General features: G+C 33.1%; 1 protein-coding gene across 1 annotated transcript in view; it reads left to right on the top strand.

Annotated features, from left to right (window-relative positions):
* DPP10 (dipeptidyl peptidase like 10) overlaps nt 1-12,980 on the top strand; it is a 629,039-nt gene extending 616,059 nt beyond the window's left edge. The window contains exons 12-13 of the mRNA XM_026449363.1: nt 7,092-7,130; nt 12,654-12,980. Coding sequence (XP_026305148.1) covers nt 7,092-7,130; nt 12,654-12,980 — 366 coding nt within the window. The remainder of the gene's footprint in view (nt 1-7,091; nt 7,131-12,653) is intronic.
* Nucleotides 12,981-17,801: the final 4,821 nt, after the last annotated feature.

The following is a 17,801-nucleotide window of genomic DNA, read 5'->3' as shown; positions in this document are numbered from 1 at the left end:
AAAAAAAAAAAAAAAAAAAAAAAAGTATATATGTATGCTTTTTTAAAAAGTGTGTGTATATATATGTATATATACATAAAACATTCCATTGTACATATACAACGGAATACTATTCAGCCATAAAAAAAAAAAAAAAGCATGAAATTCTGTCATTCATGGCAACATGGATAAGTCTGGAGGACATTGTTAACTGAGATAAGCGAGTCAACACAAAGATAAATATTACATGTTCTTACATCTATCTGGGAGCTAAAATAAATTGAGCTTATAGAAGTAGAGGGTAGAATTGTGTTTATTAGAGTCTGAAAAGCTTGGGTGGAAAGGATAGAGAGTAGTTAGTTAACAGATACAACATTACAGCCATATAAAAAGATTAAGTTCTAGTGTTCTGAAGCGCTGAACGTTGAATGTGGTTAATAATGATTTAGTGTATATTTTCAAATAGCTATAAAAGAGAATGTTGAATATTTAGAGCACATAAAAAATGATAAATGTTTGAGGTAATGGATATATTAGTTATCCTGACTTTGTCATTATACATATTTTACATGTATCAAAATAGCACTCTGTATTTATAAATATATACAATAATTACATGTCAGCTAAAAATAAAGGAAAATACATCACCAAAGTGAATGTATGAAAAGGAAGAATATTTGAATAATTTTACATCAATTAAGATAAAAAATAAAGAATGAATTAAAGATAAATTTATTTAATAAATTAAATAAATTTAATTCATAATTAGAAACCTTGCCACAAAGAAAACTCTAGAAGCAGGTGGATTCATTGATGGATTCTATTAATTATTAAGGGATAAATCCTATAATTCCTTGTCTTCGTTTGTTTTGTGCTGCCATCACAACCTACCACAAGCTGGGTAGTTTATAATGAACAGAAATTTATTGACTTGCAGTTTTGGAGGCTGGGAAATTCAAGATCGAGAGGTTGGCATCTGGTGAGGGACTTTTTGCTGCATCATCCCATGACAGAAGAGCAAAGAGAGGGTGAGAGAGAGAAACAAAAGGAGGCTGAACTTGTCCTTTTATGAGGAGCCCACTCCTGTGATAACAAACCTACTACCATAATAAAGGCATTAATCCATTAATGATGGCAGAACCCTCATGGCCTAAATACCCCTTAGGATTCTATCTCTTAGTACTGTTGCACTCACACAATCACAATTAAATTTTAACGTGATTCGGGAGTGGGGAGCAAATATTCAGACACTATAACATTCTTACTAAGGAGTATATGATAGCATCCCTATACTCCTTAGAAAGTGAAGAAGAAAGATAACATTTCAACTAATATTTTAAGAGTAGAATAATACTGATACCACAACTAGACAAGAAAAATACAAGAGACAACATTTTTTTTTTTTTTTTTTTTTTTTTTTTTTTTTTTTTTTTTTTTTTTTGAGACAGAGTCTCGCTCTGTCGCCCAGGCTGGAGTGCAGTGGCCGGATCTCGGCTCACTGCAAGCTCCGCCTCCCGGGTTCACGCCATTCTCCTGCCTCAGCCTCCCGAGCAGCTGGGACTACAGGCGCCCGCCACCTCGCCCGGCTAGTTTTTTGTATTTTTTAGTACAGACGGGGTTTCACCATATTCGCCAGGATGGTCTCGATCTCCTGACCTCGTGATCCGCCCGTCTTGGCCTCCCAAAGTGCTGGGATTACAGGGTTGAGCCACCGCGCCCGGCCTAAGAGACAACATTTTAGACTGATCTTTCTCATTAACACATGTAGTAATCTGTTTTCATGCTGCTAACAAAGACATACCCGAGACTGCACAATTTCCAAAAAAGATAAATAAATAATAAGGTTTATTGGACTTACAGTTCTGCACGTCTGGGGAGGCCTCACAGTCATGGCAGAAGGCAAGGAGGAACAAGCCACATCTTACCTGGATGGCAGGAGGCAAAGACAGAGCTTGTGCAGGGAAACTCCCACTGCAAAATCATCAGATCTCGTGAGACTCATTCACTATCACGAGAACAACAAAGGAAAGACTCGCCCCCATAATTCAATCACCTCCCACCAGGTTTCTCCCACAACACATGGGAATTGTGAGAGCTACAATTCAAGATGTGATTTGGGTGGGACATAGTGAAATCATATCAACACAAATATGAGAAAATCCTTAAACATATCAATACTCAATTCCAGCAATATAAATAGAGGATAGTGCATTATGATCAAATGAGGTTAATCCTAGGAATTTAAGGTTGGTTTAATATTGAAAACCAATCAATATAATTTATTATATTAAGAAAAAAGAATTAAATATCTTGGTAGATGAAGAAAAAGCAATTGATAATATTCAAAATCAGTTCATGATAACTTTCAACATAAATGAATAAGAAGAGACATCCCCAATCCGTTAAAAGATACTCATAATGTACCCCCTTACTAAATGTGCAAACACTAACCTTATTCATGTTAAGATTAGCAGTGAAATAAGAGTATCCATTCTCAGTACTGTGATGCAAACTTTTCCAGAGGCCCCACTTAGCAAGGAATCAGGATAGTGTTAGGAAAGGAAGAAGTAAATCTGTATTTATAGATAACAAAATTGTGTACATTAAAAAAAAAAAAGCCTACAAAAAACCCTAGAATACAAAATCACAATGTGTAAGGAAGCAAATGGGGTAAAATACAAACAAGTGGCAGGTAAGTCCAGAGGGTATTCAGGTTTCTCAAACCAGTATTCTAACTTGTCCATAAGTTTGTACTTGTTTCAAAATAATGAAGAAACAGCAAAACATAATTTCTATATGTTAGTGATATTAAGTAAAAAAAATCAGTTAAAATACCATTAAAACCCTTAAAACTTTAAATACACAATTACAAATTTAACAAATATTGTGAAATACCCCAATACTGAATACTACAATGTTGCTAAAAGGCATTTGAAAGACCTAAATAAATGGAAGCTATTCCATGTTTTTAAATAGAAAAGATTAATATTGTTAAAATATTAATTCTACCCAAATTTAACCATAATTTTAATATAAAACCAATTAAAGTCCCTTCTGATTTTTTTGTCAGAACAGACAAGCTGTTTTTAAAATTAGTATGGAAACAAAAAATACCTGAACAAGTCAAAGCAATCCTGTAAAAGAATAAAATTGAAGGAGTTAGCCCTACCTGATTTCAAGAATAAATAAAAAGCTGCAAAAACCTAGAGATGCTAGTGGAGGCATAAGGACCACAAATAGGTCAACTAAATTGAATGGTTTCCAGAGAACAGACCCACATTTATATGATTGATTGATTTTCTACACAGGTGCTAAAGCAGTTCGATGGAGAAAAATCGTGCTGAAATAATTGGCATCCCTGTTGGATTAAAACAAAAATGATATTTGACATCTCATATAATATTCTAAAATCAATTTGGGATAAATCATAGCCCTAAATTTAAGAGCTAATACTGTCAATGTTCTAGGGGAAAATATGAAATAAAACCTTACTATACTGAATAAGCCAAAAAATCGTTAATTATGAAATAACAAATTGGAAATCAATAAAATTAGAAACTTCCCATGAAAGACACCATTAAGGAAATGGATCTGCAAACTACAGTCTGGAAGAAAATAATTTGCAAAATGTGTATCAGAAAAAAACACATATAAAGAAATTCTATAACTCAATAATAAAAATACAACCTCATAAAAACATCAAAACATGTGAACAGTTACTTATAAGGAGGAGAATGAACACATGAAAAAGTACTCAACATTTGGCGAGGTATAGTGGCTCATCCTTGTAATTTTAGTAATTTGGGAGGCTGACATGAGAGGATCTTTTGAGGCAAAGAGTTCAAGACCAGCCTGGACAACAAAATGAGATCCCATTACTATATACAAAATTAAAAAATAAGAAATAAAAGTACACAACTTCATTAGACATTAGCAAAATATAGATTTAAAATGATAACAATGTAATATTGCACATCATTAGAATGACTACACTAAAATCACAAAAATACTGACAACATTAACTGTTAAAGAGGACGTGAAGAACAGCAATTCGCATTCTTTGCAGGTGGGGATGTAAAATGATACTATCACATTAAAATAATATTTTAGTTCCCAATGAAATTAAACATATATGTAAATACAATTTTTTGTGTATATATGAATGAGACACACACACACATATATATATATACACACACACATATAAAAACATATATTATAGGCCAGGTATGGTGGCTCATGCCTGTAATCCCAGCACTTTGGGAGGCCGAGGCATGCAGATCACCTGAGGTCGAGAGTTCGAGACCAGCCTAACTAACATGGAGAAACCCTGTCCCTACTAAAAATACAAAATTAACCCGGCATGTTGGTGCAGGCCTGTAATCCCAGCTACTTGGTAGGCTGAGGCAGCAGAATTGCTTGAACCTGAGAGGTGGAGGTCGCTGTGAGCCGAGATCATGCCATTGCACTCCAGTCTGGGCAACAACAGTGAAACTCTGTCACAAAAAAAATACAAAAAACAAACCCATACATTATAATTCCATTATAAAGTATTTGCGCACGAAATGAAAATATGTGTCCACCAAAGGATTTGTGAAAAATAGTCTGTAGAGAAGCTTTATTTACAGTAGCTAAAAAGTAGAGACTATTCAATTGTCCACTAACAGGGAATAGACTTTAACGTAAGGCATAGATACGCAATGGAATTCTACTTGGCAGTAGAGACAAAATACTGATATACTCAACAACATGAGTGAATCTCAAAAACATGTGGTGTGAAAGAAACCTCACACTACACAGTACATAATATGTATTTAATGCATGATTTCAATTACCTGAATTTCTAACACAGGCATATGCTGTCCCTGGGGAAAAAGATCAGAAGTGATTGCCTTTTGAGAACCTCCGGGGAGGAGCATGAGATAATGTTTTGGGGAGAAATAAAGGTCCTATAACTTGATGGGATCAATTTGGCAAACTTATCACATTATATACTTCAAATCTGTGCAATTCACTGTAGGTGAAAACTTTAAAACATATTATTTAAATGGTCTATGAAGGAGAGACCTCAAGAGGCAGACTTTTCTTTGAGTAGAATGATGAGTATAGTCGTGGAAATGAGATAGTTACATGAACCATTTGATGCTCTTCTCATTAAGCTTGTATTGTTAGAAAATTCATCTCTTTCTTTTGGCTAGATTATAGATTGACTGGGATTTCTCCATGTAGCTGTTAAAGTGTTCTGACTGGTTTCTTATTTGGCTGATTAGTAAGTCATTTAAAAACTGGCCTACAGGCCAGCTGCGGTGGCTCATGCCTGTAATCCCAGCACTTTGGGAAGCCAACATGGGCAGATCACCTGAGGCCAGGAGTTTGAGACCAGCCTGGCCAACATGGTGAAACCCTGTCTCTACTAAAACTACAAAAATTCTCCGGGCATGGTGGTGCACACCTGTAATACCAGCTACTCAGGAGGCTGAAGCAGGAGAATTGCTTGAATTTGGGAGGCAGAGGTTGCAGTGAGCCAAGATAGGGCCACTGCACTCCAGCCTGGGCAACAAAGAAAGACTTTGTCTTAAAAAAAAAAAAAAGAAGAAGAAGAAGAAGAAGAAAAAGACACAGGCCAAGCTAGTCATGGGTAGCTCACACCTGTTATTCCAACACTTTGGGAGGCCAAGTGGGGAGAATGGCTTGAGGCTAAGAGTTCGAGACCTAGCTGGGCAACATAATGAGACACCGTCTTGATTTTTACATAAAAAATTAAAGTAAAAATTTAAAAATCAGCCTACATATATTGTAGTTAATTAGAGAAAGCCCTTCTAGATAAAGATATTGTAAATATTTTCATTGCATACAGATAACTGCAAAGATAAATTAAAATGTTTCAATAGAAAATAGATACAGTAATCCTATCATACTATTGATTTGACACCTTATTGATATTGTAATATATTTTATTCTATGTATGGAGTTTAAAAAACTTTGCTTTCTGTTAATTGAAATAATGAGACAAACAATAACACATGAAGTTTTGGGCTCTCATGGGTTCTACCAAAACTTGGTGGTACTAACAAGCAGTGGCATTGGTGTCTATTTTATTTCTGTGCTTTATAGATATCAATAATGGTTATTGCTAGGGTGTAAATGGAGAACAAAGAAATGATTCAGTTAGATTTTTTTTGATATCTTCATGTAATGAAGATATATATTAAAAAAATGCCCTGAAAAGAGAAAGTGATCAATTATAATGTAATTATAATATGAATTTAGAAAAAGAAATTAGTATTTTAAAACCTATAAATAATTTATTATTAACAATTTGAGATGGATACCTCTGCATATAGGACAATCCCTAATACATTGTTACTTATCTTTCTTAATTCAAATAGTTTTATTATAGAATCATTTCTTTCAGGAAACCACAAGATATTTCATGTCATTACATGTAAATGGTATTTCTAAAGCTTGTTTTTTCTACATATATTTAACTTGAGGTTAAATTAGTCTAATTTTGCTTTTTGTGGTATTATTTTGGCTCTCATCTATTCCAAGACTGTTTTGAAGGGCCACATAATTTTGTCCTTTCAAATGTTTCATATTTTTCTCAAAGACTGAGTTACTACTGATAAGAAAAAAAGAAGGCCATGATTATGAGTGAATTGAATATTGAAAGAATGTCTACTTTTTAATTTTATTCCTGGCTGTTTGCCCAGTTGCTTTGAAGGACTTAATAATTTTGTCTCCCAATGATGTCTAGAGGTGAAAAAAGACAGTGTCTGGTGGTTCAAAACAGTTTGAATGAGGTAATCAAACAGAGCTGGAAAATGATCTTCTATCCCTGGTGAGGTACTGCTGGGAATTCTGAAAGAGTTCACCAAAGAAAAGACTTTATAATTAAATTATCGTTTAGTCCCTATTCTCTACTTACTCATTCAGATTAAACCAATAATGACAATGAAATCTCTCATGATATTTCACCAGTTGAAGAGAGGTTAAAAAAAAAAAAAAAAAAAAAAAAAAAACCTGATGATAACTGTGTTTTTAAAAAGTTAAATTTATGTATACTCATTTTGGTCTTTAGATGCTTCATGGAGTTACTTGTTTTGTTTCAGAAATATGAGATGACATCAGATACGTGGCTCTCTAAGCAGGTACAGTATAGGTGATCTGTCACATCTTGGTCATTGTGACCATCCTGTTTACCCATTTCTTATGTGATAACTTTCTGTGAAAAGTATGAGTTTAAGGCTTTGCTAGGTTTGACAGAGTGATCCTTTTTCATTAAAAGGATCACTTATCACTTGGGCTTTATATGGCACCATTTGTGAAAAGGTTACTTCCATTTTTTTATGAGACATAAATTGCAGAATAACTGCCAGGATCACTTTTTAAATTATTTGGGTAAGTACACTTTTGTGTAGATGAAGGAGAAAAACTCAGGACCTAACCAAACTGGAAATCATTAGCATTGTTCAAATTGTCTGAAAAATTGACCCGACCTTTACATAAATTGATCATGGAGATTATCCAAATAAATACTTCTCTTCTTAGTTGTATTCTAGCTCACAATTCTAGTTTGTGACATAAATGAGGCTGGAATCAAGATGAACATGACAGACTAAAAACCTAATCACCGTTACATGGTCTCATCCTGGACAATTCAGAAGGAAACACAAAGAACTTATTTAAATATAGCTGAATTCATTTTACTCTTAACTCCATTACTGAGTTTTTACAAAGAGAAATAATATGTGTGGTATGGTTTGGTTTGCTTTTCTTTTTGTTCTTTAAAGCCCTCTTTTATTTTATATTCTGTCTGTGGTATTAATGACCACCCACCCGTATTTTGAACCTTCACATTTATCCAGACACTTCAGTGAGTTCTGAAATATCCAAATTTATACTTGCCATCTCCTTCTAAATCTGTAAAAGTAGCTTCATACTCCCCAGGTCTAAACTGAACTCATTCCTTTTCTAGTCAGTCTTATTTATTTTTATCATAGGAGTCAATGACATAATTATCCATGCAGATCTTAAAACTATTTATCTAATAGTCATCCTTGAATCTTTTCTCGTTTTTATCTATATATAATTAATATGTACAGATTTTACTTTCAAACATCTCTCAAGTCAATTTACTTTCCTCTAATTCACAAACACTGTCCATGTTCAAACTACAGATCCAACACGTCTCAACCCCTCAGGCACCTGCCAATCTGTTCACACTGCAGGCTGACTGAGTGACCTTTTTAAAATATGCATTTAATTGTTGCTACTAGCATTCCCCTCTTACTTGCACTTCCACAACTCAAAGAACTTTTCTCTCTTCTTTCTGTCCTTCAGATAAAGACCAGCATCCTTAAAAGGTCCACAAGTGATGAAAGTGAAAACTTTTTCAGCTCTGTGTCATAGAGTCATTTTACCTGTTTTCTCCAGTCTAGCTACATGGACCTTCATATGCACAGGGACTTCATGAGTGCCCTTCCTTCTGAACAAAATTCCCTCAAACTTCCTTATTTGAAGCCTATTTATTTTTCAAACCTTGGGTTAAATCACCTACATAAGAAGTCACTTCCTCTAACTAGCCTAACCAAATCATATCTCCCAATAAAAGTTATATTAAAGTCAAGTGTAATCTTTGTGTAACACTTACACAATTATTGCTATGATTTTTTTTTTTTTTTTTAGCTAAGATACAAGGGTGTGAGGATGTTTATTTTTTGCTCCTAATTGTAAATCAAATGCCTAGTGTAGAATTCGATATGTAAGAAGAGCTCAACAGATAGTTACTGAATGATTAAGAACAAAAGTAAAAAGGATTATAAATAATTGTTTGTCTGAAGGGTAGGTAGATGGATAGACACAGATTCATGTTTGTATATATATTATGAGTATATGTGTCTTTATACATGATTATCTATTAATATAAATACTTTTACCTTAGCCAATATACAAAATAAAATAGAAAAAAAACCCTGATTTTACAGCCAATAATAGACTCACAAATTTCAGTTAGATACAGAAAATAATAACAATGAAAAATATATCACACACAATACTGATGCATTCTGAATTTCCCTCCGTTATTAAACATCTTTTGCTGTTACTTTTATTGCCAGTGACATTCATAATAGTTTAACATGTGTTAACATAATGCATGTTCTTTAGAGATTATGCTGTCTAATTTTTAAATCCCAAATTTATGAATGTTTAATAGAAACTTTTTTAAAAACACAAAGCATCCAGGTATTACTCAGTTAGTAAATGCCGTTGGTCATTTTTCACAGTTGATTTTTTTCTTCAGAAGCTCTAAGAGAATTTTATGAAATACTTAGAGTTATATGAAATTTAATGGATGAGCATGGTAGCAGTAATAAGAAGCAGTAAATTTCTAAGATAATTATACATTTAATAGAATCATCATATACTCTTTTAGCATAGTAGATAAGGCAAAGAGAAGTAGGCATGCTTAGCCTAGCTTTCAAGGGACATGCAGTTGGGATGACCACTGTATGATAGATTTGGTCAAGGGATAGAGTCCACTATCCCCAGTTCACGATCTTGTGTGTCAAAAACACTGACTTGTATAATGTCATGAAACTGAGCAGTGAGATTGGCACTACTTGTATGGAACTGAATGTTTATCACCAGACATTGTCAAGTGTGGGGGGGCAGATTTTTTAGTCCAGCAAGGCATTTGAGATTGTAGCCCTCATCTTTTCCTTTTCTGAACTACTACTTGTAAGGTACTAGAACTGGGAAGAAGGCAATGTAAGTGGGAGAATGCTTATATATATCCGTATATGAGAAAAAAGCTATTAATCTTTTGAGAGAAGTACAAAGGGAGAATGGTAAGGGAGGAGTTGCTATGTGGGGGTAAATCTGGTCGATAGAATGATATATATAACTAGTATTTTTGTTCATTGTATCCATACATTCATCTATTCACCAATTATGAGTTGGGACCTACTGCGTCCTAGGCAATAGAGCTAAACAGATAAAATTGAAAATCTAATTCAATTATTAATTGCCTAGTGAAGGAAGGCAACAAGTTAATAGATCAATGTAATAGACTGCATTGGAAGCCATGATAAAGATGAATGCAAGGTACTTTTTAGAATATCTGAGGAGAAATTTTCTAACTAGGGAAATCTTTGAAATTATTTTGTTTCATGGGAATAAGTAAAAAATGAATAAGATTTAGCAGAAAAAGGAAGACGAAAAGGTTGTTCCAGACAAAAGAAACTCCAAGAGAGAAATATTCCACAGGAGCAGGAGACGAAACAAATAGAATTATTGACTTTATTATAGTTGAAAGAAGTGATTCACTCAGTCAAGTATTTTATCAGTATCCATTATATGCTCAGTTATACAATTTTTCCAACCTTGAATGGTATATTACTTTAGAATTTTAAATTTATTACATATGTTACTTATATTTTCATGAATGTTCATAAGGCAGATAAGAAAAATATCCTTATTTTACTGTCAAGAGATGTATTATAAATGAAGCTAAAATCAGACTGTTCAGTATATTAAAATACTTATTAATTGACTGATTCATTCGGTAAATAATTATTGAACTAAATTTACATGATATTCATTGTTCCAGGTGCTACAGATGCAATAGTGGAAAATATAAGTTTCCTGCCTATGGGGCATACATTTACAGAGAACTGCATACATACATACATACATACATACATATGTAAATATGAGACTGGTGCATAAGTAATTGAGGTTCTTGCCATTACTTTTAATGGGAAGAAGGCAATGTAAATGGGAGAATTCTCATATATCCGTATATGAGAAAAAAGCTATTCATCTTTTGAGAGAAGTACAAAGGGAGAATGGCTTTTAATGGCATTACTTTTCCTGGCAAGAACCTCAATTACTTCTGCACCAATCTCATATATACATATATTCATATATCATATGTACATATGTACATACATTCATATACATATTTTGCCATCAAAAGTAATAGCAAAAACCACAATTACTTTTGTACCAATCTTATGCATACATACATACATTCATATACAAACAAACACATACATACACAAATCATACATTGAATGGTGTTAGTTGCTGTATTAGTCCATTCTTGCACAGCTGTAAGAGACCAGGTAATGCATAAAGAAAAGAAGTCTAATTGGCTCTAAGTACTGCAGGCTGTACAGAAGCATAGTAGCTTCTGCTTCCAGAGAGACCTCAAAAAGCTTCCAATCATGGCAGAAGGCAAACATGGAGCAACACTTCACGTGGCCTGCGAAGGTGAAAGAGAGGGATGGGGGAGGCGTTATACACTTTTAAACAGCCAGATCTTGTAATAACTCATTCACTCACTGTCATGAGACAGCACCCAGGGGATGCTGCTAAACCATTCATGAAGGATTCATCCCCATGATCCAGTCACCTCCCACCAGGCCCCACCTCCAACACTGGGGATTTCAATATGACATGAGATTTGGTTGGGACACAGATCCAAAGTATATCAGGTGCTATGGAAAACTAGAAAGAAAATAAAAGGAGATGATGGATGTCAGATAGAGTTGGATGGTCTGACTTTCCTCGTCTCACTTTATATGGAGTAATAAGGGAACACCTTTTTGATAAAGAGATTTCAGACCAGAGACCTGAAAGAGATAAGAGGAAGAGCCAGACCAAGGGAATACAAAGTACAAAAGCCCTGGAGCAGGATCGTGCAGGAACCCAGTGAAGAAGCAAGAAAATGAAAAGGATGAGATCAGAAAGACAGTAGAGGGCCAAGTCATCTAAAAGGGCTTGAAGGTGACTGTGCAGAGCTACTCAGGACCCATATCAAAGCCTTGCTTTATACTATATATGTAATCATTCTCATAAATCCAGCAGAAAAAACTCAATGTTTCATCAGATAAATCTATTTTCTTAATGTTTATGTATATACATGTATATATATGTGTGTATATATAAAATATATGTGTGTATATATGTATATATGACTTTCATCATTTAATTTTCAAAAATAATTCTATTGATTTAATGTGTCACCAGAGTTTAAAAATTATCAAATGTGGTCACAGTTGCAGGTGAGCATTTGTGTTTCTGTGTTTGTGGAGAGATGAGCAGTAAGGATGGTAAATTTGAATTAAATAACTTTCTATAGAATCCTTTCAATTTTGTGGCCTGTTGTCTTTTGTATTTTCAGTAAATTTATGAATACATTATCAGAAATGAACCTTCAAGTACCTACAGTTGCTGAAGAAAGGATTTCAAAAAATATGTTATAGAATTTTATAATTAAAAGATTTATTTTGATAAACTGGTGCAGATGTTTGCATGTTCCTTATCTTTGAAGGATATATCACTAAACACAATCTTATGTGAAGATATGACAGTTCTTGTTTGAACCAATTTAGAAAGTGTCTTTAGTCTAATAGTAAATCATTCATATCCACCATGCACAAAATTTTCTTATCCTTCCCACAACTCAACCACATATGTATATAATGTATCAGATTTACTTTTAAAAATCTAAAAAATAGCATAGCATTCATTTATTTAAAGTAGTGTGCCCATTTTCCTAACTAATTTTAAATCAGTATTTGGTATAACCCATGAAGGAATTAACAGTAGGCAGCACAGGTTGCACGCGTCTTTTTGAGATTGTTCTATGCTCTTCTATATTTTAGAATGAGGAGCCCGTATTTTCTAGAGATGGCAGCAAATTCTTTATGACAGTTCCTGTTAAGCAAGGGGGACGTGGAGAATTTCACCACATAGCTATGTTCCTCATTCAGGTAAGTGCTGGCTTTTTTCCATGTTTTGATTTCATTGTCCTCATGTCACTGAAGGCCCAGTTCTTGTGGCATTCTAAACCTCTAGTTCATGGCCGTGAAACCCAGCCATATATACAACTCACAGACATCTTAGGAAGAGGACCTCCATCCATAGCCATACATTCAAGCCTTACCTTCCCAAAAAACAGTCTCAACACTCAGTACAATTTAATGAGTTAGATGTGTGTCCTGTGAACTGAGGGCTTTGGGATATAGAATTTAATAAATAAAAACCTCCCAACTTTTGAGGACCTGAGGCAATCTAGAGAAGATTTATTATTCAATGAATACATATAACCTATTTTGTACAAGTAATATTTTCCAGGTGCTATAAAAGTTTTAAATACTCAAAACAACCTAAATATCCACCAAAAATTGATGGTTGAATAAATTATGGCACATCTCCAAAAGCAAATACAGTGCAGATTTTTAGAAACAGGATAAAATAGATGTTTTATGTTAAATAACATAGATTTCATGTTATAAAGTATAATCTATGTTATATTTTTATAGACTTTCTGATAAAAAGAGGGGAAAGGTTACTTTTTAATCTAATCAAAGAATATGAAGGGTTTATACAGTTTTATTATTAAAAAATTAGTAAATTCAGGTAGTTAGTTTAAATATGACAAGGCTAATGAGTCAATCTGAATTTAATTTCCAAGAGCAAGCATTCATGAAAAAATAAAGCATCCTTCAAAATCATATACATAAATACTCTAGTCTCACACACAGATTAAAGACTTTCTAATGAAAAGTCACTGTGGCTAAAATGGGATCTTTATGAGAGTTTTACAAACTAGCTAAGAATAATTTTGTACTTACAAAGTATAGAATAAATATAAATATGGCAAGGATACCTAACTGACCTTAGTAATCTTATGTTTTTAGAACCTTTAAGACCTGTGCACATGCTCAAATGATTACCATTATCTATATACATTTGTATTGGACAGCTTCATGCTTTAGAGTCTCAAAATCTTATGTCAATAGTTTAAAATTTGAAACTTGTTCAGCGTCTGTGCAATTAAAATAATTGTCATTATTTTAACTTAATCAAGACTGAAACAAATAATTTGGAACACATACAATTTCCACAGTACAGATGTAGATTGATTTTCATAGCATATTATTAAGGCAGAAAAACAGGTTATAAACTAATGCATAATGTGATCCTATTTGTCCTCTAAATAAATGCATGCATTTATAGATGAATAAAATTTTGGATGTTTTTATATCTATGATTCTGTAAGTCAGTTAATTATGTCTATAAGTCAGATATAATTAAGGGAACTTTTTTATGAAACTGAAGGGAACTAGACTAGCAAATTACCTTACTTTATAAACTTTTGCTAATTAAGAGTCAACTTGGTTATCACAAATATTAGAGAACTATTTTGGCCCCCAAAATAACACACTTTCCGAATCTTATAACTGATTAAAACATTTCATTGAAGTTTTAAATTTCAGTATTTTATATTCAAGAAGCTCTGTGAAAAATGTAAGGAGTAAAGAAGATTACATACAAATTATAGATATTTATAAGAGATAGTGAAGGATAGGAAAACTTGCACAGTACATCTTTGTATATGTAATTCCCCAAAGAAGACAATCTGTCCTTGACTGTAGGTACCCTGTTGTGCTATCAAATACTAGATCTTACTCATTCTATCTAACTGTATTTTTGTATCCATTGTTCAACAAATAAATAATAGAAATAGTGTCTTTTAAAAAGTATGGCATTGGGTAGGGTTGTGATGTTGACATGTAGGAATTAAATATTATACACACCCAAACCAAGAGTTTTTTTTATAAGCCTAGGGAAGAAATACCTTCTATTTTACAGTCAAACCAGCCTAACATGTAGGCTAATTCCTGTATTTCTGAAATGTTCAGAAGAAAAACTTTATAAAGTTCTTACATTGTGTTTACTTTGTTCCTCTTCTATATGGAGACTATAACAAAGCCTTCATTGAAGTAGAAAACATTTTTCTTCTATTCTGGTTGCTGTTCAAGTAATTTGTGGTTTGCCTCATTGAGAAATGAACGTGACTGCATGATTATTTATGAATATTTTGGCAATTGATTAAAATTAGTCTACTTTGCTAATGAGTCAGAAGTCAGTGCTAGGTAAATACAATTTATACCTAACTTTAAACATACACAAACACAATCACATACATTATTTTAGGAAATAGTTTGAACTACCTTGCCTCAATTTAAAAATAGCTAACAAAAAAGCTATTTATGATTTGTTTATGACTGCTTAATTGGCATTATGAACTATAAAATTCTGAAAAATTCAAACTGAATAAACTGATAAAGGAGTATATAAAATCACCCACAATATCATTACCTCACATTCTCACACTTTTAATCCATTATTGTGTATATGTTAAATTATTTTCTACATGAGAAATATATAATTTTCCTCTAAAGATTGCAATTATAGCATAATATAGATTTATAACATTAAAATAATAACTAATGAGCATTTTCTTAAAACATTTAATTGTATTCCTAATATTTAACATTTTATATTTTTCTTAAATGTGATTTTAATAGCTGCTCAGCATTACATCAAGCAGATATACTGTACTGTATTTATTTATTTATTTTGAGACAGAGTCTTACTTCATTACCCAGGCTGGAACGCAGTGACATGATCTCGGCTCACTGCAATCCTGCCTCCCTGGTTCAAGTGATTCTCCTGCCTTAGCCTCCCGAGTAGCTGGGATTACAGGCACCCACCATCATGCCTGGCTAATTTTTTTTATTTTTAGTAGAGGTGGGTTTCACTGTGTTGTCCAGGCTGGTCTCAAACTTCTGACATCAGGTGATCTGCCTGCTTCAGCCTCCCAAAGTGCTGGGATTACAGGCGTGAGCCGCTGTGCCCGGCCTGTACTGTATTTAAAAGATCCAAGTTTATTCATCATTAAAGTTATTTCTGTATTTTGATGTTAGAAATGATTTAGAGTTAAAAGCCCTTATAAATACTTTATTTATAATTCTTCCCACAAAATTATATTTCTAGATGTTAAAAGATACACAGGCAAAGTATATCCATATGTATGTATTTGTTTAGGTTTTGATGTGTAATGCCAAATTGGCTCTCCAAAAAATAGTACAGTAATTTACTGCCTAAACAGTAATGCATGCCAGCATTGATGACTTTTTACCCCCTTTTCTTCACTTGCCATGTTACCTAATTCTACTTAAAATTGTTATACCTGAAAAGTAAGAAATGACAGAACTGAGGCCTTGGCCACCAACAGTCAGCCAGATCACCTCTGCAGTACTTGGTGCTGACCTATGTTTGAGAGCTTACTGGTTCACTCAGAATATATTTATTTGTTTGAAGTACCTTACTACATGAAATTACTAAATTTTTGCAAACATTTGCTCTCCCATATTATCAGTAAGTACATAAAAATCATTAATTAGAGACCAAGCTGGGAAATTATTGCTTTCAAGCTATTTTCATTATGGAGAGTGATGACTGTCATTACATATATTTTAGTGTTTTTGTTGTTGTTGTTGTTGTTTTCTCGTTTACAAGAGCAGTCCTTGTTAAAGTGATTCCAAAGGATGCAAATAAAAAGAGCAAAGAATGCATGTGTTTTCCTCCAGTCTTCATTTAAACATTATTGTAATTTTATAGAAACTACAGTATTGCATCCTGATATGTCAATTTTAAATTTTAAATGCATACTTTTCCCACAATGCTAAATAATTTTGAAAAAAAAATTCTTTAGAAGATTAATATTGAGTTGACTGGATGTGCATCAATAACTATTATTTGTTATTCTGTGTTTAATTTACTGGCAATTTGTTGTAATGATAGATGTCATTGTATATAAAGCTTGTTTATATTGTGAATTATTTCTTTAGTATTTATTAACAAAAGTGGAATTGCTGGATCAAAAGTAAAAGATTTCTAAGCCCTACTATATGTATTTCCAGATCACTTTCAGTATGAATATATGAAAGCAAAATTTGTGAGTGTTTTCTCCACTTTCATATATTCTATTAAAGATAATTTTTTAAAAAACTATGACTTTTCTGAAATCTATATAGCTAAAGAAATTGTTCTTCTGGATAGAGTGTTTAGTATGCATTTTAATATCAGTTTATGTACTTCCTGAGTTATACACTGATAGAAAACTTTTTACCCCAGACCATTAAACTTTTGATCACTTCAGATATTCGCCCCTTCACTCCCTGAAAAATATTTGTTATGTTGACTTCAAACTTCTGAATTCTCATCTCAGAAACTATAACATTCTACATCCTGCCATTCAGGCTGCAGCAAAGAGATAGGTTTTTATCAAAGCTATAGCACCTTTTTCTCTCAAATATGGAGTAAGCAGAGTTTGCATTGTGTTCAGTCGTTCAGATTCATAGGCATAAGGAACGGCCCTGTCATCTTCTAAAATTGTGTTAAATGAAAAATTATATGTTGGTGAATCCGTTCACTTTCTCTATTCAGCAACACGAAGTTTTACCCATGAGACCTTATGATTTCACTTGGAACAATTTTAAGTACATTTTTCACTGCAAATTCTGTGGGAAATAGTATGCCCCCAATCCACAATTTTATCACCTAATCAACCCAGTAAAATTTTTGCATTAACTTTCATTGCTGTATCTGATTAGGACATTGTCAGAAAACAATTAGCTCATCTCATGTGGTGAATAGATGGCAAATTAAAGCATGCTATTCTTAAGCACTACAACATTTCCCTTATTAAGAAGCTATAAAAGTTAAAATTTAATATAATAAATTTGAATGAATAATGTGTAATTAGGTAAAAAGCACATGCACCGTTAAACTTGTATTGATACCCAATGTGTTTCTAATTTGTAAATAGAACTGTAAAACTAATATTTAACTTCCCTGAGCAGGATAAAATCTCTGTGAATTCAAGGGCACTTGTCTGATGTCTAATGTTCCAAATAAAAACTCCATTCCAAATTTCCAGCCCTCTTTTAAGAATGAGT

This window comes from Piliocolobus tephrosceles, chromosome 11, assembly GCF_002776525.5.
Source record: "Piliocolobus tephrosceles isolate RC106 chromosome 11, ASM277652v3, whole genome shotgun sequence".
NCBI classification, from domain to species: Eukaryota; Metazoa; Chordata; class Mammalia; order Primates; family Cercopithecidae; genus Piliocolobus; species Piliocolobus tephrosceles.
Note: the sequence above shows the minus strand (reverse complement) of the source record. Positions and strands in the feature narration are given on the sequence as shown.